Source organism: Cornus florida, unplaced genomic scaffold (genome assembly GCF_030987335.1).
Source record: "Cornus florida cultivar Cherokee Brave unplaced genomic scaffold, ASM3098733v1 CherokeeBrave_3.0.0_Hap2_Chr11, whole genome shotgun sequence".
NCBI classification, from domain to species: Eukaryota; Viridiplantae; Streptophyta; class Magnoliopsida; order Cornales; family Cornaceae; genus Cornus; species Cornus florida.
Genome location: NW_026775581.1, coordinates 81,326,254 through 81,349,143, shown reverse-complemented (window position 1 = coordinate 81,349,143; position 22,890 = coordinate 81,326,254). Strand labels below are relative to the sequence as shown.

General features: G+C 35.1%; 3 protein-coding genes across 6 annotated transcripts; 1 reads left to right on the top strand and 2 right to left on the bottom strand.

The window, feature by feature from the left end:
* Positions 1-836: 836 nt before the first annotated feature.
* On the top strand, positions 837-9,398 carry LOC132282619 (serine/threonine-protein kinase AFC3). 3 transcript variants are annotated; one of them, XM_059784355.1, is made up of 12 exons: positions 838-1,220; positions 1,384-1,507; positions 5,679-5,705; positions 5,789-5,942; positions 6,037-6,085; positions 6,524-6,638; positions 6,816-6,907; positions 6,993-7,140; positions 8,204-8,268; positions 8,351-8,448; positions 8,643-8,748; positions 8,972-9,398. In XM_059784355.1, the coding sequence occupies exons 1-12, from the start codon at positions 1,125-1,127 to the stop codon at positions 9,107-9,109; spliced, it is 1,212 nt and encodes a 403-aa protein (XP_059640338.1). In that variant the 5' UTR covers positions 838-1,124; the 3' UTR covers positions 9,110-9,398. The 3 variants fall into 3 exon arrangements, with proteins under 3 accessions (XP_059640339.1, XP_059640338.1, XP_059640340.1); XM_059784356.1 differs by lacking the exons at positions 6,816-6,907; positions 6,993-7,140 and having other exon boundaries at positions 837-1,220; XM_059784357.1 differs by lacking the exon at positions 6,524-6,638 and having other exon boundaries at positions 841-1,507; positions 5,679-5,942.
* Positions 9,399-9,531: 133 nt separating this feature from the next.
* On the bottom strand, positions 9,532-13,929 carry LOC132282617 (putative pentatricopeptide repeat-containing protein At3g15130). 2 transcript variants are annotated; one of them, XM_059784354.1, is made up of 3 exons: positions 10,634-13,929; positions 10,336-10,424; positions 9,532-10,231 (listed from the first exon to the last, which is right to left on the bottom strand). In XM_059784354.1, the coding sequence occupies exon 1, from the start codon at positions 13,101-13,103 to the stop codon at positions 11,022-11,024; it is 2,082 nt and encodes a 693-aa protein (XP_059640337.1). In that variant the 5' UTR covers positions 13,104-13,929; the 3' UTR covers positions 9,532-10,231; positions 10,336-10,424; positions 10,634-11,021. The 2 variants fall into 2 exon arrangements, with proteins under 2 accessions (XP_059640337.1, XP_059640336.1); XM_059784353.1 differs by having other exon boundaries at positions 9,532-10,424.
* A 2,097-nt stretch (positions 13,930-16,026) lies between these two features.
* Positions 16,027-21,361, bottom strand: LOC132284188 (uncharacterized). The gene is made up of 2 exons (XM_059786271.1): positions 21,015-21,361; positions 16,027-16,912 (listed from the first exon to the last, which is right to left on the bottom strand). The coding sequence occupies exons 1-2, from the start codon at positions 21,205-21,207 to the stop codon at positions 16,224-16,226; spliced, it is 882 nt and encodes a 293-aa protein (XP_059642254.1). The 5' UTR covers positions 21,208-21,361; the 3' UTR covers positions 16,027-16,223.
* Between the last annotated feature and the right edge of the window lie 1,529 nt (positions 21,362-22,890).

Below are 22,890 nucleotides of genomic sequence, written 5' to 3'. Positions count from 1 at the left end.
TTCTCGTACCTTCTTTAATGGCTTGGTGCTTTATTTATGGCTTTTGATTGGAATCAAATTGGTTCCGCCCATGCCGTTGGTTGATCTTATCTTCCGCTTGTGCGAGATCAAAGGAGATTTGTTTGTTGCCAGATTTGTCGGGGATATACTTTACTCATTTGACTTCCTCAAATTGTGCCAAGGTTATCCTTACCCTGTTGAACCACGTCGTCTTTTATTATTCTGGATAAGAAATGTCATTATTCTTATCCAATGAAAATCTTTATCTTTGATAACGAAATATTATCGTTCGAAAGTAGAAGAGGTCTGACGGCTGGTCAACACTTAGCTGCCTCTATTGTTAGATCAAGGTAGATTTATTTTTCCCTATCAAAACCCATACATACAAGTTAGCAGTTGCAGAGAGGGGGGCAAGCTTGAAAGATATGGGTTTTGATTTTTGGAACAATCTGGAATAATATGCCGATATGGGTTTTGATTCTTGTAGATTTTGTAGTTTGCAGTTGGAGAGAGAGATGATCTGTGAGAATGAGAATAGAGAGATGGAGGCGATTGGTAATTCTAGAGAGAGAAAACGGTGAACGAGAATAGGGAGGCTGAAATGATTTTGCCCTACTAACTCTACCAAAAAGCGTAAGATGATAATTTCATTATTATCTTTTCCATTATTTTCTCTTATCCAAACAACAATATTATCAATTTCTTTATTTTCTCTCTTATTTATTTAAATATAAATATAAATTATACCTATCATTTTTTTACTTTCCTTTCTCTTATAATTACGGGATCCAGTTCGAAATTACCAACCGTGATGAGCCTAATGGTATACGCGCGATGAGACGGGATCTGTCATGAAGCGCGCAGCACACAATAATAACAAACCACTGGGCGAAATAAAAAGAAAACCCTAATCCTCTTTTCTTGGCAAATTATCCCCATTCTCACGATTTTCGATCAATCGTATTCGTATCTGAGTCGATAGAAATTCACGTATATCAATCTCAGGACGTTACAGTCTCTAATGTTATTCAGATTTTGTTAGCTTTTTTGGTTGCAGAGAGACAGATATATATATATATATATATAGAGAGAGAGAGAGAGATAGAGAAAAGGAACGTCTTTTGATGGTGGCCGTAGAAACTGGGGAGATGGTGGAGAAGGAACACACGAGGAAACGACGTCGTCTTACGTGGGACGTCGCGCCTTCTGAACAACCAGAGGTTGGTGGTCCCTCTGTTGGAATTAGGGTTAGGCTATGGTTTTTTCAGGCATAACGGAGAGGACCGTTTTGGACGACAAGAAGATAGGGTTTTTTATGGGTCTTGTTTGAGAGGTTTTTCTATAATCTGACATAGCTGGGAATCCTTCGGTGCGTCTTTGTAGGCTGGTGTTCGACCTCTGGAGGCCGCTAATGCAGTGTTGTGTCGGCATGCATCTCCGCCGAAGAGGGAGGACGATCGAGAGGGCCATTATGTGTTCAATATCGGAGAGAATCTCACTCCAAGATGTAAGTTATAGTTCTTTTTTTATTTTATTTTTTTTATTTTATCTATTTGCTTAATTTCTGTTTACGTCCCTTATTTGAATTCTCACTGTTTTTTTATCACTTTGTAATGCATATTACCTGCATGTTTCATTAATATTACTGAGTCGAAGATGTCCGTGTTTTTCATCGAAATTCCTATTAATTACTGTAAAATGCTTGAAGTTTGGGTTATTGTATTATCATATTGATTTTGTAACACCCTTTATATATATATCTATATATATATATATATTTGTTTTAAATCTTTATTTGTACTTTTGCAACATCCATTGTTGGTATTATATTTTAAAGCTGTAAACATATACCTACATTCATATTATATGTAAATGTGAAATCTGGAAGCCATTCATGTATAACTAAATTTAACTCAACAGAACGTTAATTAATCACTACTACTGGTGAGTTGCACCTTGTGGTTGTAAATGGGTTGAACTGAACGAGTTGGAGGGATCAGTTATAGTTCTGTAAATGGGTTGAATTGGACTAGTTAGAGGTCACTGATATATTAAGGGGAAAGACCAATTTGATCCAATATGATTCTGAAGGATCAGTATGACACGAGTTCAAGTTTGAGTTGTGAACTATCGAGATCTTGTACAATGATTTGCTGAAGTACGATATCCCTGATTATTCAATGATTTGGTAATGTTGATATGTAAGAATAGGTGTTTTAAAGATACATCTAAAAAAGTTATAGTTGAATTTTCATAAAATAATATGAGAAGGAAAAAATTAGTTTCAAAACAAATTTCTAATTCTGAAAATCCAAGACCCAAGAACTACAAATATGTATGTTCAAGAAGAGACTAAGCAATTCCAGAGATGGAGTTGTTCTTTATGTGAATTTCATTAAAACCTTTGGGATCTTTCGAATCAATTGATTTGATATATCCAGTATCCAATTGTCTTTAAGCTTGAAGACTTGAATGTCATAGACCACAAAATTCCGGTGCAGGGGAAGTGGCAAGGAATTGAGCTGCAACTGGTTTGTACCTTTTGTTCCCCAACTCTTTATCCCCATTTAGATATCTATTAATTAATATTAATTGATTGATTGATTGTATAGAATTTTATGCTATTATACTTCTGAATGTGGCCACTCTGGTTTAGATTGATTTGTGTTCATAATAGATGTTTTAGTTAATTACAAATGGCAGGCAAGTAAATGACAGTTTGGATGTCTCTTTTGTATATGCAATTGTATTATATAGGACAATAGGTAGTGATTAATTCATCTAAACAATTACAATAACAACTGCACAACTTGGAAGTTGAAAATCCACAAATCTTTTATAGGTAAATATAGTGTACTACTTATGGGTGGCCTATGAAACATAGATACATATATGATACGACACGAATACACCAACACGTCAGATTCTCAAGAAGTAGGACACGGACACTGTGACACTACTTATATAAATATAAAACTTTATTTATATATCTATTGATTAAGACAATTATAGTAAAGTTTATAAGTTATATGATGAAGCTATTTGAATATCAAGAAGAACATAGTGTTATATATGAGATTACTCTCCAATATTGTCACTATAATTGTGTTTTTGTTCATTACGTACCGTGATGTGTTTATTTTTAAAGCAAAAGAGGTTGGACACTTTGGTGTATGCTCATAATAATGTTTCTAGGACTTTCATGTGTTTGCTTATATAAGACGAAGAGTGTAGGATGTGTTGGTGGAGTGTCCGGAATGTGCCAGCGAAGTGTCCGAAATAATAAAAATTAATTTTAAATTTTGGACACGGCCATGACACGTGTTTGTTTAAGAGTGTCCATGAAGTGTCAATGCCCAACACAGTGTTGAACACGGATACCTACCTAGCCTTTGATGTTATTTGCAGAAAGCCAATACCCTCTAGCTTGAACCTAAATTCTTATGCTTGGTACTGAAATATTTCCCAATACATCATTTAATAAGACTGTAATACAAACAATATTGAAGTTCCATTACCTATTAAAAATAGAGTATGACTGTAAACAAAATAAGTTGAGCAGTGTGCTACTTAAGCGTGGTTCAGAAAATCAATGGGTGCTTAAAATATGTTTAAGCTTGATTAATAATCTTGTCGGATTCTTTAGTTTGAGTTGTTTGCGAATTGAGTGAGTAGCTCGATCGCACATTGAGTTTCACTAGCTTGGTTGATTTTATTGCTTTAAAAAGACAAACCATAAGCACGATCTAACCTACCAAACCTGTTGTGTCATTTTTACTATATTCCAGGGGTTTGGCTTAGGTTTGCTATTTTAGGTCCTGTTGAGTGAGTCCCACATCGATTACAAACATATGGAACATGCATTTATATACAAGCTCACACAAGTAATTCTTTTATTGTAGCTCTACCGGTAGAACCTTAGCGGCACATAATTTTTTAATGGAACAAACCAAGAAATAGAATTTATAAAATATCAATTACATTTGTCATAACCACCAAAACTTTTGATGAAATGTTTAAAATTAGTCCACTTCTTAAAATATTCAGCGATGATAAAAATAAATAGATTCTCGAATTTTCTCAACTGGTGCTGCATTTGTAAGAGGGATGAAGAGAGAGTTGATCATCTTTTGCTGCATTGCCCAGTTGCTAGGGACTTTGGGGCCTGCTTTTGTCTTTATTCGGGGTCCTCTAAGTTATGCCTCCGACCTCGATTGGTTTGGTTGAGGCTTGGAGATGTTGTATAGTGGGTTCCCAAGCCCATGATTATTGGAGGGTGGCACCCTTGTGTCTTTGGTGGTGCTTATGGAGAGAATGCAATAGGCGATCCCTTGACGGTAAGGAGGCTCCTTTTGGGTTGCTGAAATTTTCTATTCACAGTTCTCTTGTTTGTTGGGTTTTTAGGAGGAATTGTAAATCCTTGGAGAAGATAGTTGATTTTTTTGGACATTCTGAGAGTTTAGGGGCCCTATTTGGCTGTTCTTTTGTCTATGGCTCGCACTCCTCGTCTAACTTATCAAAAAAAAGAAAGAAAGAAAAGAAGACCATCCTAAACGATCTTATGACACAATCCTATTACGTTCTTATGGTGATTCTACCTTTCTACGTTTTCTCCTACGATTGAGATCGATTTGGTAAGTTTGGATTGTAGGATCGTGTAATTCTATGATCCATATTGTGATTTGGATAACCGTGTACCTTTTGCTACATCGGCCATCGCCACTATTACTTTCCTATTGTAACCTCTGATATGTATTTTTAATAAATATTGTAACATCTAATATTTGATATGTTTTTTACTCTATATTAGAAGTGCAGGCCACATGCATGTGTTGGTCATATTTAGTATGTCAATATAAGCTATTATTGTTACTATTGTTATTGAATTTTGGGCACATTCGGGCATGTCCACAAGTTTCTAAAAGCATTGAAGTGCTGTTTTAAGAGTCAAGACATGGCTCGTTTAAAGATATTATTTTGCTCCATAGCTAGTTAACTTATCAAGTGAATTTGTAATTTTTTAGTGGGTTAATGAATTGATTTGGATGAGATCTAATTTGTATTAAATCCTTCTACATGGTTGAAGAATATTATTTCTTGTGACTCGGAAATTTTGTGTTCTTTGACATTCTCAACCCATGTTACCTTATGTCTTTTCTTTTACTCGTGTAAATTGTAATGTTTCCAACTTAGCATAAATCACACATCTCGACAAGTGCGACTATTGGCATATTTCTATTAGATCAAGCCTGATTTCCTTCATTTATCATCAATTGGCTTTGCTTTTGGTTTATTATTGGGGTATTCATATCTTATTCAGTGATCTCTATACATTCGTTTATCAGCCATGATTATTTCTTTGGCATGTTATCGGCTTCCTAGAATCTCTACTTGGGAGAACCACTCACAAAATATGCACACACTTGCATATAGGCATCTTTATATTTGTATTCATAGACCACTAGCTATTCGCTTGACTGGTATCTATGGCGAACTGCAATGCACATGAATGTATGTCTAGTACCTCATTGGGAAAAAAAAAATTTGGTTGTAAATTTTTTGTTACACTTGCCTGTTAGGGCTAGTGTATCATTCTCCATACGTTTTTATGTGATGTGTTTTGTTGGTAATTTTACAAACCTTATGGTTGAACCTCTTTTTGTCTTTTGAATATGCAGATAAAATACTCGGCAAGATGGGTGAAGGTTAGCTGTCAAGTGCCCGCTTTGTACAAAATTTTGTATTTTTGTGATTCTTGTGTTGCCTCAGCAAATTGCTAGTACTGTAGGCACATTTGGCCGTGTCTTGGAATGTTGGGACCGTCAAACAAGAGAATATGTGGCAATCAAAGTAGTTCGAAGCATTCGCAAATACCGTGATGCAGCAATGATTGAAGTTGATGTACTTCAACATCTTTCTAAGAATGACAAAATTGAATCTCAGTATGTCGTTATTAGTTTACAAAGAAAGAACGTTTCTGGTCTATTTTATATTCATATGATGTTTTCTAACTCTTCTCATTTTACCTTTGTGCAGTTGTGTGCAGATTCGGAATTGGTTTGATTACCGCAACCATATATGTATAGTAAGTATCCCAATGAAATTTCTTTTACTTTATTGCCTTGTCATTTCATTTAATTTCTTTTTATCGCTTACCTTATCGGAAAATCATGATACCATTTCGTTTAGATTTTGAATTATATAGAAAGTAGGTGCTTCTATTTAATGACATTTATAATAGACGGGACTGATGATTCTCTTAATTTCAGCTCCCTCTAGGAATAAAGCAGAATTGTTTCTGGAAATACTGTACTCTTCTCCAATATTTTTCCTTATTAGTGACTACCTGAACTCTCTCCATGTTGAAGTTTTTTAACACCTAAAAGAGCTTGACCTTAGTAAACATTTATAGTACTATGATTCATTTCTGGTGTTTAAATTAATTTGTTCATATGAGCTTCATTCATAACACTGGAAACTTAATGGAAACCTTCCTTTGCATGCATTTTAATGGTGTTGTCAGGTGTTTGAGAAGCTTGGACCAAGTTTATTTGATTTTCTAAAGAGAAATAAATACCACCCATTTCCTGTGGATCTTGTTCGGGAATTTGGACGTCAGCTTTTGGAATCTGTAGCATGTGTGTGGATTGTTCTTGACCTTTTTTATCTCTCTTATTCAATATTCTTTTCCATTTCTAACGTGTCACCCAGTTCTGTTTCTTGGCCTGTTTTGTTTGTCCAGGGGGTATAGCAGTGGTTCGGAAATTATGTCTATTTTTGTTTAACATATTGTTATGCTTCATAATATCTTACAGATATGCATGATTTACGCTTAATCCACACTGACCTGAAGCCAGAAAATATACTTCTTGTGTCTTCTGAGTTTATAAAGCTTCCTGGCTGCAAGGTATTTGGCCTTTAAAATTGGGAAACCATTTTATAATTGGGTGTAGACTCAATTATAATATTCATTAACTTTTGGAATGGTACAGAGGATTTCTACAGATGAAACGCATTTCAGGTGCTTGCCAAAGTCAAGTGCCATTAAGCTGATTGATTTTGGTAGTACTGCATTTGATAATCAGAATCATAGCGCCATTGTTTCCACAAGGCATTACAGAGCACCCGAGGTTATTCTAGGTAACTGGTTACTGTTGGCAAACAGAAACAAATTGATTCTGTTCATTTTATCTATGCGAGTTGTGTCCTAAGGTTAGCCACAAACATTAGGTAGTTACAGAAATTCCAAATTGGCTGTTAGACATATCATTTAGTCTTCTTTACTGTTTTTGCCCCAGTTATTGATATAAGAGAACTAATTGGGGGAGAATGTTAAGGACAAAAAAAAAAAAAATGGAAAAGACAGAAGAGGCAATGGAATCAACAAAAATACTGAACTGCAGTACTGAATTCTATAACAATAATAACCCCCCTCCCCCTTCTTTCTCCCTCCCTCGACTGTGTTTTTGGCATATAAACCCTCATCTATCAAAATAGTTTCGGTCTTACCCCCTTGCCGTTAATAAGAAGCTAAAATGACAATAATCTGCATGTAAAATAAATATATTTACATTATGATTGTATATCATTTATTAAAGTACAAAAATGTACAAATCGTTATGGTGTCGTTTTGCAACAGCTCTTCGGCTTGATGATCCTAAATGACAACATAACTATTTGGGCAATGTGTACTTTTATAATCGATATATTATTGAAATATAAATAAATTTCTTTTACATATGGTCATTATTGTCAATTTAACTTCTTATTAACAGCTAATGTAGCGGCAAGGGGGTCAGATGCAAATCTTTTGATAGATGAGGAGTGATCTATCAAAAAAGTAATTGAGAGGGTTATGTGCCACAAAGCAATAGTCAAGGGGTTTTAGTGCGATTAAGCCTTAAAATTTAATATATATATATATATGGTTAATATGGACACTAGATTCAAAAGATATTAGCATTTTCAAGCTGCCTCTGCTATGTAAAGTAGACGGCGAACTCTCCTTTTGCATTTTTGTAGTTCCTTCATTATAATTTACATAGGATACTCATGTTTTACTAGGATGCAGTTGGCTGCTCCTATTGTCTCCATGTTAGTGTAAATTATTTTGATCAATGGATTGGTTGGTCTGAAGATAGAACTTTGATGTCCTACGTACCAACTACTAGTTCTCATTTTCTTCAAACAACATTCATTGCAGGTCTAGGATGGAGTTTTCCATGTGATTTATGGAGTGTTGGTTGCATACTTGTTGAACTTTGCTCGGTCAGTCCTGCTTGTCTCTCTCGTCCCCCAGGAAGATTATGGAAACATCAATTAGTCATTTTGAAGCCAATTTTTGTTTCAGGGAGATGCACTATTTCAGACACACGAGAACTTGGAGCATTTGGCAATGATGGAGAGGGTATTAGGCCCTCTGCCAGATCATATGACTTGTGGGGCTAAGTAAGTGAATTTGTTGAAAATAATTGGAGCCTGATTAGTTGTTCTATGTAGATTGTTGTAAAATACAAGATGCTGCCTCATGTTAGATTTCGCTATAAGTAATTATCATATTTACTAATGAACTGAGAAATTTAATTTAAATATTTCCCATAAAATGTAATTGTGTGTTTCCATCCTTACTGGCTTATCTGCAGTCGGGGTGCTGAAAAGTATTTCAGGCGAGGGTCACGGTTAAACTGGCCTGAGGGAGCAGTTTCCAGGGAGAGTATCAGAGCAGTGAGGAAGCTAGACCGTCTGAAGGTTCTAGTTTCTCCAACCTTTGTTCTGTCTTTATGTGATATTGCAATTTATGCTTTTACATTTATTTTTTAGTATGGGATTTAGTCGTAGAATATGTGTTCACACGTCCTAGTCGTAGAATATGCGTTCACACGTCCTAGTCGTAGAATATGCGTTCACACGTCCCTTCTCTATTTTTACACTGTTATTTTGAGAGTAACAATACTATATGTGTGTAATGCAGGATTTGGTATTGCAACATGTAGATTATTCAAGATCTTCTCTCGTAGATTTGTTGCATGGTTTATTGAAGTTTGATCCATCTGAACGTCTAACTGCCCGTCAAGCTCTTGAACATCCCTTTTTTAAGAACCCAACTTGAGGAGAGGCACCATGTAAAATATGTTTATTACCGTGTTGCTGGTAATGTCTCTAGGCTTTTTGAATAGCTGGCTCAAACTGGGTTTGGGTCTTCCACATGTATCACACAACATGAGCTTTAATGAAATGTCCATACCTGTTGTCAAGTCTTGCTTTTTTGCTTCTGAAATTCTAAATTGACCATTATTCGATGGAGCGGCTGCATAATGCTCTGATAGGATTTACAGCGCTTGGAAACAATTAAGTTGTATTCATTTAATTAATTAGGAGAAAAAATATATTTTGGACGATGTTATAGATTTGACTTTCTAAACTATTAAATCACAACCATTCTATTGGTTTTAGTTGGTTTAGAAAGTTGGGCAATATTACTTATGGTAGAACTCTGATGAACAAGTGTGAAAATATGAATGAGAGCTTACATTGCTTTATTGTATTTGCCCAAATCAACATTTTTCAATGATTTTAGGTAAACAATATAGAGGCTGACCAAAAAAAAATATATATATATATATATATAGAGGCTGACCCCTCTCTCTCTCTCTCTCACACACACACACTCACACACACGGTTTCATCATTTGAACGTAGTTACCCAAGTCAGCTTCCATATAAGCATAGCAGTTTTAGCAAAGGCAATATAAAAGAGAGCACATACCAGCTACTCATTAGGTAACAGGCAACATCTATCAACTCTTCCCAAGGGGAGAAGCTAAATCCCACTTCAAACCAGACAAGGAAGAGGATGTGTCCATACCAGCTTCGCAAGAATATGGTCCTCCAAAGACACGTTACGTGGCTAGGAGGGGTAGCGTGGATACAAACCTAACATCAGACATTAATTATTTGAATGAACCAATACTCTGGGAATTTTAATTCCTCCATTGCTATAAACCATCTTAGCTTCGGCTCTCTTCAATGCACCCTCTTCTCTCTTTTCCTCTACACGCTCTAGCTTTGGCCTTCTCCAACTTATTACTGCCAATCTTCTCTACCTTTTTGGTTCACTTATCCTGTGCTCTTTCTTGTGCATAAGCAGTACCAAACTTTTGCTTTCAATCTCGCAATCCTTTTGGAGCTTGTTCTTGAAAATTTCAACTTGGTTTCTCTGCAAATTTTGTATCTGAAAATATATAATATAACATAAGCTTTTAAAAAAGAAATTAAAAGAAAAGAAAAGAAAAGAAAAAAAGCAAAGTGCTACTAAAGAGACATAGATTTCTGCACCGGGCAATGATGGCTGCAATTTTCGTTGCTCTAGCAGGCAGGACCTCTTTTCTGGGGAACCCGGTTCCTTCTCCAATGGTAACAAAAACCTAACCAACAATGAAAAAGGACAAAAATTAGAATTTCAACTTCTGTTCTCACAATGTCGCAAGTGGGACTAATATGCAAACCTTCTTGACGTGCCAGCCATATACCACAGAACTACTAAGATGGAGATGAGTGATAAATATGTATGGCTAGATGGTTTAGATATTTGCATATATTATAGGCATGAGCTGTATTCATAGAAAATGCTTACATGGGTTTTGTAAAATTTAACGGGTACATATCTCGTATCTTGAACTATCTATCGAGCATATACCAACAAGAATTAGAAGTTCAACTTCTGTTCTCACAATGGTGCAAGTGGCTAATATGCAAAACTTCTTGACAAGCCAGCCATATACCACAGAACTACTACGATCAATATGTATGGCAAGATAGTTTAGATATTTGCATATCTTATTCTTTCAGGTAGCCTACTCCATCAGCAAAGCTGCAGCACCCCTGAATTTTCATTTCGGCCTCTGATTTTCTTTTACAGAGGCCAAAAAAGAGAACTGAAGTTCGCGAACAAAAAGCATGCCTCAGTCTTCTATTCAAGAAACTTGCACAGCAAAATTGCCAGGCCACCATCCTAAACGATATCACCAAAAATCTCCACAAGAGCACAGTCCATCCTCAAACTTGTGGAACCTATTTGCATCCCTTACCACAAAAACTTTCTCCAAAACCTTGGACAAACTCTTGATGAACTCATGGCAATCCCCACAAACTCTCAAGTTCTTGAAAACCCGAATCGGCCTTCCCCCCTTTTCCAGGCCACCACAAACTAATGCTAACCCGATTGCCAACTTCTCACTGTGCACTCTCAAGCTCTCCTCCTTTGACTCCTCCTCCACGTCGTGCAATGCAAACCTCGCTTCGTATGCATATCCCATCTCTTCTTTTATCCTCCTTTCCATTTCCTTCAAAACTTCATGTATTCTATCTGTAAGTGGGTGTGCCTTATCGGCATTGTAGAAAAAGTGGACCTCCTTGTCAATCTCAACCCAGCTACGTCCTGCTTCTTTCTTTAACCCCTTTACCTTCACCAAATGTCTGAGTCTTTCACAGTCTTTCCAATAGCCGGCGTCTGCATAAATATTCGACATCATGACATAATTGACAGGATTGTTACCATCTAATCTCAAAAGTATTTCTCCTACTTCTCTCCCCATTTCCAAGTCTCCATGTACTCTACAAGCACTAAGCAATGTCTGCCATATCCCTATATTTGGTTTTAATGGCATGCTCTTTATAAGATTCCAAGCTTCTTTTAAGCGTCCAGCTCGACCAAGGAGATCGACCATGCAAGCATAGTGCTCAACTCTAGGAATGATTCGAGGGTCCTCGCACAATCTTGAGAAGTATTCTTGACTTTCTTCGACGAGTCCAGAATGACTACAAGCTGAGAGCACAGCCAGGTAAGTCACTCCATCGGGCTCAATATTATCCAAATGCATTTTCTTGAACAGATGAGTTGCTTCTCTGCCAAGACCATGTTTTCCATACCCGGTAATCATAATCGTCCAAGAAACTACATTTTTCTCTGGCATTTCACTAAAAAGTCTTTCTGCTTCCTCTATTAACCCACATTTGAGATACATATCAACAATTGAATTGGCTAAAGATACGTCAAAGCCAGATGGAACTTTAATGGCGTAAGAATGCATTTGCTTCCCTTGCTCTGCGAGAGCTAAATCAGCTAATACACCAATCATGCTTGAGAGGACAAACCCGTCAACTTGAATGCTACTCTCTCTGAGCTGCCTAAACAAGTCCATGGCCTCAGATACCATTCCTTCTTGAGCATAACCAAGAATTAGGGCAGTCCAAGAAATGACACTCTTATGTTCAACTTGATTAAACACTTTCCACGCTTCAAGTGAGTTCCCACATTTCACATACAGATCAACAAGGGCACCTGCAAGGATTGTCCGGTCCGACAATGGAAATCCTCTTGTGATCATAAAAGCATGAATTTGATTTCCTTCCCGAATTGCTCCAAGACCACTACAGGCTTTTAACGTGCTAGTAAATGTAAATTCATCAGGAATTTCTCCTCGTTCTTGCATTTTCCTGAACAAGAATAATGATTTATCACCCATTCCTTCAAGGGCGTATCCTGCTATCATAACATTCCAAGTTATGAGACTTCTAACTGGCATTATATCAAACATCTGAGCCGCCTCACTTAATCTTCCACATCTCGAGTACATATCAATGGCAGCATTGCCCACCACAGGAAACCATTCAAATCCAGCTTTAACACACATTCCATGAATCTGTCTTCCATTCTCCGGAACACCCAAAAACCCACATGCTTTAAAATTTGTCGAGAAAGTGTACTCGTTGGGCTTAACGTCTGAATGTCCCATCCGGTATAGAAGCCATAACGACGACTTGGCATCACCGTGCTGTAAGTGCCCACACATCAAAGCTGTCCAAGAAACAACATTTCTTTCAAGCATTCTATCAAACACACCACAAGCCATGCTCATCCTACCACATTTTCCATACATCACTATAAGATCATTGTTTATCATCATGTCAGACCCAAATCCCATTTTCATTACAGCTGAATGTAGTTGCAGTCCGTGATCAAGTAACAATTTCTTCGAGCAACTCCTCAAGAGCTCCGCGAATCTTTGCCGCTTACTCATCAATAAAGCTGAGAGTTGATGCATTTAATATCATCAAAATCACAATATCAGCCTTCAACCCTTGTGACCACTTTTGGGGTTGATCACAATAATCATTTGGGCTTCCTTTATTCTGAACAACATGACCTCAAAAGCTCAGTATTCTAACCTCTTTGGAATCAAATTCTTGTGGGACTGGAAAGATACTAAAATAGTGTGGGTTTTCTGCAAATTCTATTTGATTAAACCTTTAATTTTAATTTTTGTTTTTTAACCTTAATTGATTAAACTTCAAATGTCATGAAATTCGACCATTTTTCATTGGATTTAAAGGCAACAATAATTTTGATATTCAAAGTCCCATAACTCCAATTCCGTTCGACTAACTTAAATATTGCTCCAAAACTGGCAATCTTTGTAGGCATTGATGGTCATACCATAAATTGCTATAATGGATTGACGATTTCTCTCACTCATGAAAGTTTCTTGACACTGAGAGGTTGGAAGTAGACGGATATTCAATGGATCTTTTGTGAATGAATTTATATTTAATTTGTTTTTAAATGAATATTTGATCCAATAATTAATTCGATAATCCGATTTGATCTAAGGGTGTAGTATTTTAAAAAAAAAAAAAAAAAAAAATTACGTCAAAAATAAAATAAAAAATAATAATTAAAAACAATGATAAAAGACACACGATAAATAAAATATGAAGAAAAAGAAAAAGAAAAAAAAAATAGATCATTTATTCTTTTTTAATGATATTTAAGAAATGATAAAAATATTTTTATAATATGAAAATATATATTTAATATATTATATAAAATATTATTTATTATTGGGTCGAATTGATCAAAATTTATATCCGATTTGTTTAACTTACCGATTATTAGATTCGATCATTGGTTATCAAATTAAAATTTTAATCAGAATTATCAAATCAGATTCGGATCAAAATTCAATTTAGGCCTAGTTGGAAAAAATATTTGTACCCTTGTTATGGAATTTGCCAAAAACGGTATGCATTTGAATATGACTTTTAGGCGTGCTTTATGTCATGCTCCACGAATTGATGTTCGAACCGCCTACCCTCCTCTTCCCCATCCCACTAACATCTAATCTAACCTATGACCAATTGCCAAGATTTAAAAAAATAATAATAAAAAACATGAATATGACTTTTTATTTATTTATATATTTTCATTATTTTTTTATATTACGAGTAATGACTTCTTACCAAGTACCAAGTAATCCATAAGTTAGAGCTGTTTTAAAATAAAAATAAAAAATAAGTTAGAGCTTCTTACATTTTATACTCCTTAATTTAATTATTGTCACATCACCCAATCATAATTTATTATTTTTCTTTTTGCCCTTTCTCTTTCTATCAGCCTCTGCTTCGAAACTTTTACCTAAGACTCCAGATTGTCAAATTTTGACCATCACGATATTCAATTTGGTTCAGAAATTGTTGTCGAATATTGCATTCATTAACAATGAAAGGTTGCATAACTGATTGTTATGTTGGTCACGAAGAAACTATGAATATGATGAAAAACTATCATGAAGTTTTTCATTATATGTGCTTAAGTTACTAACCTTGGTGACATTTTAAAATTTGTAATGAGATTCCGTTTTTGCTTTTATACTGTTAAAATTATAATTTTGATATTCGTTTGAACAATTTGATTGAATTTTAAATTTGCTTGAATTTTAAATTTATTTTCCTGGAGTAATACACTTATAGACTAATAGGATGTTGGAGGAAGCCAAATATGTTCGAAAATCAACTTGAATAAGATTATCAAAGAAATGGTTAAATTCAAAAAATATGAGTAAAATTGATATTTTAAAATTTTTCATTAAATTTTGTAATCATTTTCCTACCTTTACTTTACCATTTTACCCTATTATGTTTCTCTGTTCTATTTTGTACAATGCAATTATTGGATCTTATAAACATAACCACAAATATTAATTTAATAGCCAATGTGTAACATCAAATTTTTAAACACCCGCAAGCCAAAGATGCCATTTTCATGAACATCAAATTTTTAAACGCCCGCAAGCCAAAGATGCCATTTTCATGACAAATTTACTTCTCATTTGTGATTCAAGTCCCCTGTGACAAATTTACCTTCTCATTTGTGATTCAAGTCCCCTCCATAGGGACGTGGTATCACTTTTACCAAACCCCAGTTTTTCGGACGAGGAACCCTGGTGCTTTGACTCTATAAGAGATGATGAACTTTAAACACCTAATCAAACCTTGAAGATTCAAATGAAGACATTTTTACCACAACCCTCTTCAGTTGTAATTTAACTTGAAATGCATGTTACAGTTGCTTTCTTGCATGTCGTTTCACTTTTTATTTTTTATTCATATATTGTTGAACTTAAAACATCCCATCCAGCTAACTCAGTACACGAGGTTCACGCAATCGCCTGAAAATGGTCAGATGTATACAATCTTATATCAGTATGGAGAGATTTTTTCCAATTACGAACCCAGTGGAACAACCTTAGGTCACATGGACCGAATTGAACTACGTAATTTATAGCTAAGTTGGGCAAATAAATCCACATGACAACATATAAATTTCAACCTCCAAATTCTGGGAAACCAAATATGAAAACTGAAAACATCATCAAACCACAATGCAGGTTGAGATTTGGGTAATATCTTAAACTGCTACCCAACAAATGGAAAGTGATACACTCCCCAAAATTTACTCTCATTTCACTTGATTTTTAATTAAGAAAAAGTAACATAATTGCAACAATTGTAGTGTGTGAAAAATGCTTTTGAGGAGCACTTGTATCATTTTCTTAAAAAAAAAAAAAAAAAAAAATAATGGAGTGCTAGAGAACTTTAGTTGAGTTTGAACATTATTTCTCTTTCTACATCCCCAATAGAACCGTAAAGCCAAATTGGTTCATAAAAGAAGCGCATAGTGCAAAAGTATGAATCAGGAACCAATCCCTTCCGACTTGAATTCAACGTATAAAATGTGAAGGAAAGTACACAAAATTAAACCATACTTAAATTGTCGATACCTCAACTAAAGAAAAGTCTCATTAGATGCAGATTTGGCCAAATATGGGCAACCAACTCGTACAACTTTATGAACTAATACCATATATAAAAATTAAATGAATAATTTACCAGCCGACTTTCTGTGCCAGGGACAGGCCACATATGACAACTATCGCATAGACACTGCAATCCATGAACACTGCACCCATGATGTTCTGCAACACCAACCCCGACTCCAAAGCGTTGCCTACCTGTTCAGCCAAACCATTTCCCCCTATCGAAGGAATATTATTTCCTCCTTGCTCACTCCTTGCAAACCCTCTTTGATTTTCTAAAAGAAGCCGTGCAAGCACAATTGATATATTGGTAAGCAAAAGTAGATATAGTGGCCTCCGAAGTACGATGTTCTTTATCATGTAGCTGCCTAGGACAGGAAATCCAACGTACGACAGAACTACTAAAATCGCTGCCGCTAGTGAACAATAAATGCGAGTACTCTCTGAAGCTGAGACGGCAGAACGTATTTGGTTCGGGGTGAACAATTTGCGGTGATGGATGTGCGGTTGAAAACGATGCTCCGTGTCTGAAGCAGAAACTGAAGAAATTTGTACTGCTGATGAAACTAAAGATGGTTGTACTCTGTCATCAACTTCCCCAGCTGGAGATCTCGAGGATTCACTGATTGTGTCATGTTTTCGCAAAAGCTGTTCTCCTCTGATTTCACCGTGAGAGGCTTTAAACTGGGCAGACTCTCTGCCAGTTTCATGCTTTGGCAACAAAGAACTAAAGGGTTGATCCTCACCGCGAGGAGAAACTGAAACACCAACAACATCCATGAGCACAAAAGACAACTAGAATGTAAAACTATGGATAAAAAAGTATGAAAACCATTGCACGGTAGCTGAAATTGACAGCAGATAAGAAAGATAAAGAAATAAATTCTATACAAGCTTTTTTTCTCTCCAAACATCTACATGCATAAATCCAACGTTCGAAAAAATGCCACATCATCACTTGTTTAACTACTCACAATGTTATGGTTTCATGCACAGTTATATCCCAGCAGAAGTGAATACATGGTGTGTTCTTAACCGTTGGAAGCACAGTTAAAGCTTGGAGAAGTTCCATATCCAAAATATAAAACCCCTGTAGGAGCATAAATTACTACTTAGCCACCACAATATGACGTGTGAAGTGAAATCGAGGCAATATAATGGTCTGAATAATCCAGAATATACGATGCAGTTTACGAAAAAATAAAAATAAAATTAGGAAGTAGACTCCTAACATCTCAGCTCCGGGCTTTGACAATTATAACAAATAAAAATATATATCTGTGCCATAGTGAGATGTAACCCGATCCCAAGAAGTCAAAAACATCTGCCAAAAAGCCATTCTGTTCTCAATGGTAAGAGTTTAGGCACCAAAATAAGTTGATATAGTGGTGCCTGAAAAGTGAAAACAGTCTCCTATGATCTGTGATGTTGAAATTGATGTAGGACAGTCCAAGAGGTTTTCAGGGCAGATTATTGCAACAATTCGTGGCTTGAAGGCTCAAGAAAATACGGTGTTCTAGGGTCTGTAAAATTGTAAGAAAGAGATAAAGGTTTGAGAGGGATTGACTAGAAAAGGAAAGTCCTATAATGCTTCAGAATGGACAAACACTGCCCACACATAGAACTAGGAACTTCCGCTACTAGACTACCAGAAAATACACTAAAAATACACCTCTTTGACATGATATTTGGAGTGCCATCCTCGGAAAGAATCTAACTTATCTACTAGAAGATCAAGAAGCATACTCTATGTGCTAGACTCTGTAGACATCTATGGTAAAAGTAACAAAAGACTCAGAAAGACTACCATCCTAGTCAACTCTAGAAGACGTAGTCTGTCTGTAGTCAGTAGCTAAGTAGCATGATGCATCTAAAAGAGAGTTATATTAGTATCATATCCATATAAAAAAACTGTCACTCCTTGGATTTACCCAAATACATATATGCTACTTTCTAGGTGTGTTCATAAGTCAAAAAATGTTTATGACTTTCAAACCTCTAATAGATTCTTGTTGAATGCTCCTAGTTGTGTGCTTAACACACCTTGAACATTGAGACGCGGCATATACTGAGTAACATTAGAGTATGATTGTAAGAAAAATAAACAAGGGCTGAAAGTACTTGACCATTATCCAAAAAAAGAAGAAATTAAATATAGTGATGGCAGTTGTATCGCATTTGGTCCCAAGTTCATGCAAATGCAATATTAGCCTCATTTTTCGCAATCATCATCATCCTTGCCTTAATACCCTGCAACATTAGCCTCATTTTCGCAATGTTATATTAATATAATCAATTAGAACCCAAGTAACCATGACAGATCCAAAGAGAATGATTCTTCGCCATAGCATTACGCAGTGTATCCCCCGCCTAGTCAAGGTGCTAGGAGGACAAAACTAGAGACAAACCTAACCTTTGGCATGACTTTATATCAAGTTGTTGCTCTGCAACTCAAGCTTGAGACCTCAAGCTTAGAAGTCCAAGTTTATGCCATAATACCAATAAATATATTATTGCCATATTCTTGTGATTTTTGTATCCCGTTCTTTCAAAAAATTTGGTCTTCATGAGTTAGCATCGTAATGTATCTGTAATCTATAATTCCATGCCATGCTTCATAAACAAGTAGCAGTGTATATTAGTTGTTTTTTGTTATATGGACACAAGTGAAAGTGTTGGGTGTGGGTATGTGTTTAGACATCGGATTTATATTTGTATCATTTGAAATGAAGACACAGCCATGTATTTGTATTATTTGAAAATTTTCTTTTATTTTCTGAAAAAAAATATGTTCACTCCTTTTGAATCAGTAATATAACCAAAGGAACATAATATGGTAGCTTTATATAAATTAGATAATAAATTTGAATTTTATTAAAATCATCCCCGTTCAGGAAAAAGAATTGAACCACTAAATATGCATGTTAAATGCATGTACAACCATACGTGAGGACATTTTTTAAAAGTCTATGCAACACAAGACTCATAGAAGAGAAGAACATGTACTAGTTTAATACATAAAGTGCTAGCAGACATATAGAGTAATGCTCTCTTCTGGATGGGAATGAAATAAAAAATCTTGGTATGGAGACTTTGACACCTTGTTTGCTTGATTGTTCACAGATGCGAATCACATGCATGCAATCACCCAGCAACTGTTCAGTGTCATGCTTTAATTTACTTTTTGAACCATAATTTATAGATCTAAATAATTGGTGACTTTCCCTTCTAAGTATTGATGACTTACCAGATACAAGTATATCAGAGAAACAGTTACAATTTGTCTAGCAAAAGAAAGACACCGTGCTCCTATTTACAACATGGATTCTTGCTGGGGCATACTAAATCTCCAATTATAGCCCTACTACTACAAGGTTTCACTTTTAATCCCTTTTCGTATTTCATATTCTTTCATCAGTATGGGAAGGGAGAATGGTCCTTCAGTGAAAGAAATTAATTGTTGCTATTACAGTAAACAAAGTAGAATTCCACCAATAGGGGTTTTCCTTTAAAGTTAATTATTTGTCTATTTACACTTTAGCAGAGTCAGATTTTAAATTTTAACCATTATACATTCAAGAATAAAAGGTTTTCTGTCTTCTAAAGCAGATTTTTGCCCAATCATTCCTCTCTCTTGTGTTCCCATGAACAATTTTCAATAACCATTTAAAAATTTCTTAACTTGGTATTCAATAATGACAATTTACTGAAAACCAAATGACACATCTATTTCCTTTTCCTTTAATTTGCAAAAATGGTTTAAAAAAATTTGTAGGCAATTCAAGGATTTACTCACAAGTTAAGAAAATTGAGAGAATAAAAGCTATGATGGGAAATTTGCTTAATTAAAGCTATTGCTTACCCTAGCTGACTGATAACGGTTCCTATATAAAATATATCTAAAGCTCAGAGCTGATATGTTAAATGAAAAATCCAAATTACGGAAGAAGAGATTTCTCTTCTTTGGGGATAGGAAGGGAAGTTCGCAACTTTTTACAAGGAGAGTAAGGTCAACACTTGCCGATTATCCTGAATAATTTTTGACGTCACGCTTTCTTTACCCTCAACTTTGATTCTTGTATTGGTTACAGCAAGCTGTCTTGACCTATTTTTTAGCATAGGCTAATCCCTATGGATGCAAAATCACCAGAAAACCACATGCAGCTACTAGGCCTCAAAACCTGAGACGTTTGCTTCCAAAGCCTGACTAACTCGCCACATGTACGGGTTTGGTTTATTCTAAAACTCAAAGAGTGCAGTATACTTAGTTCTTTGATTACTCCTGAATAACATCAGTTGATGATTTCAATGACGGATAATATCTGGGATACAACAAAGTCCTTAGTAACACAAAACTACTCCACAAGTTTTGGATAGTTCATCCATTCATAGCTTTGGTGAGTTGGTGACATTAACATTTCACAATCCACAAAGGGTAAAGAAAACGCAATCGAACAACGTAAGTCTTGTGTTCGTCTAGTAACCAATTCAGCAAAAGTGTCAATCTTTATTTTTATTATTTATTATTTATTATTTTTTTTCGTAAAAAGCAATTCTGCATCGGTGTAATTCTAATAGTACCTTAACCCAATTATAACAATAATCGTAGTGAAATATGTTTTATCATGTGTAAAAGAATCTTATCTATGAAAAACAACTATCTCCATTTTTTTTTTGTAATTCATTATGTCAACTCATTAAATCGCTAAATTCATACAAAGCATCAAGATATTAATTTATCAATAGTAAGCTTAATTTGATGATTAAGTATACAATATATATACACACATATATATAGACAAAATAAGAGAAAAGATTTACAATTCATCCATTGGCGTATATTAACAATTGATATATAACCTGAGAGAAGGGATTCACGATCATGGTGCTCGTGAGAGATCAACGGAGGACCTGGGGCCGTCTCCGAATCATATGGCTCTAATGATGACGACGACGAAGGTAGGGTTTGGATTCGACCGGTGATAAGAGCTAAACGGTCCGATCCTCTGTCCACGATACGACGTCGTCGCGCCTCTCGGCTACTCGTTGCCATGCTTTCCGTATATAATAATTCAAGTGAATATAGGTAGAGAGAGAGAGAGATTCTGCAATTACTTCATCAGAGAGCGAGAAGAAGGAGATTATGGAATTACGGATCCAAGCTCGCTCTTCTGGATCGCTCACGTTGTGTTTTATTCTTCCTCTTTTGCCCTTCAAATTTATAATTTTTATAATTGTAAAATGTAAATAGTGTCCAATTGTTATAATTTTTTATTGTTTTTAAAAAAATGGTTGGTGAAATATATATATGAATTTAGTGAAGAAATTTTGAGGCATTTTTGTACAAATGAGTGAAATTCAAACTAAAAAGAGTGTTTGAATTCAAATGTGAGAATAATAGAAGCATTGCTGTCATTTGGAAATATTGAATGAGGGCGATTATTTTAGAATTTGGAGAAACAAAAATGGTTGCTTTTATATATGTTCATTAACTTAAATGGGCAAAATAGAAATAGTATAGTCCTCCTATGTTTTTTTGGGTTATGGTCACTGCAATGTTATTTACCAGCTAAATCGATGGCATATTAAATTAAATAGTAGTATATTTTAATTCCTACTCATAAGTGTTGGTTTTACATTTGGATTCGTCTTTAAAAACTTCACGTGTATCCTGAATTATAAAGTATTCTAAGTACAAAAAAGTAATCAAGGGCGTTGAGTACTATTTTGTTCTTTTCATAGACAAAAGTAAAAAAATAATAATAATAATAAAAAATAAATAAATAATTAGAACATTTGAGTGTGAGTTTCTTACCGTTGACCAAAAAAATAAATAATAATAATTAGAGTATCCTAAGATATCTGACATTATCCTTGTGGACCAGAGCCATTTATTGAACCCAAAAATTTTGCGAACCCATTTAAAAAGGGAAACATCAAAGGAAAAAATGGGTTAACTTCCAAATTTTTTTTGGCAGTGGGTTGGGCCTAACCTGTTAGAATTATGCCTAGGCCCAAACAGGCAAAGGTTGGTGGCAGGGCAAACTGGTGGAATGGGTTTTTTTGTGATAAAGTTCAGAAAATGGCAGCCCACACTATCTACTCAAACAGTGGTAACATCCCTAACAAAATGTGTTTATATTTCAGTGTTAATTTTCAATCGCTTTGCGAACTTCAGGCTTGGAAAATGAATTTAATTTTAAAATCAATAACTTTGTGAAACCATTTTGCGACACTTTACCTTAGTGTATTGGACTTCAGGCCAATACATTTATACGGAACTTTGGATTCGCAAAGAATGCATGCCTCAAGTTTATAGAAAGTATTAGTATAAATTGTTAGAGAAAATCATACATGATGTGACCTATATATTGCCATTGTAACACATCCTTTTTATAATTATTTTTATGTTGGCATTTTTACACATCCCTTCGGTTATATTGAAGAGATAAAAAGGGTAATTTTGGAAAGTTAATAAAGCGGTTTTAATAACTAATACTGACCTGAATAAATTTTGGATTTCTAAATTCTTACGATTTTATTCATAGGGTTTCTTTAGAGATGTCTCACACTTGGATAAATGACCAAGGACATAAGTCATAGGAGTATTCCACTTATTGCAACCATTCAAATTTATAAGATGCTCTAATAATTAATTTGCAATTTTTCCAGAACATTTTTTATATTAGATTCTTGAATAAATTTATTGGCATGATAAGAAGATATTTAAAAGATT

Coding starts and splice junctions, on each gene's coding strand:
- LOC132282617 (XM_059784353.1), bottom strand. CDS start 13,103: ATGCATCAACTCTCAGCTTTATTGATGAGTAAGCGGCAAAGATTCGCG.
- LOC132284188 (XM_059786271.1), bottom strand. CDS start 21,207: ATGGCAACGAGTAGCCGAGAGGCGCGACGACGTCGTATCGTGGACAGA. Junction 16,913..21,014: donor TCGTGAATCCCTTCTCTCAG/GTTATATATCAA, acceptor TTGGTGTTTCAG/TTTCTCCTCGCGGTGAGGAT.
- LOC132282619 (XM_059784355.1), top strand. CDS start 1,125: ATGGTGGCCGTAGAAACTGGGGAGATGGTGGAGAAGGAACACACGAGG. Junction 5,706..5,788: donor ACTCGGCAAGATGGGTGAAG/GTTAGCTGTCAA, acceptor CTAGTACTGTAG/GCACATTTGGCCGTGTCTTG. Junction 6,639..6,815: donor GCTTTTGGAATCTGTAGCAT/GTGTGTGGATTG, acceptor AATATCTTACAG/ATATGCATGATTTACGCTTA.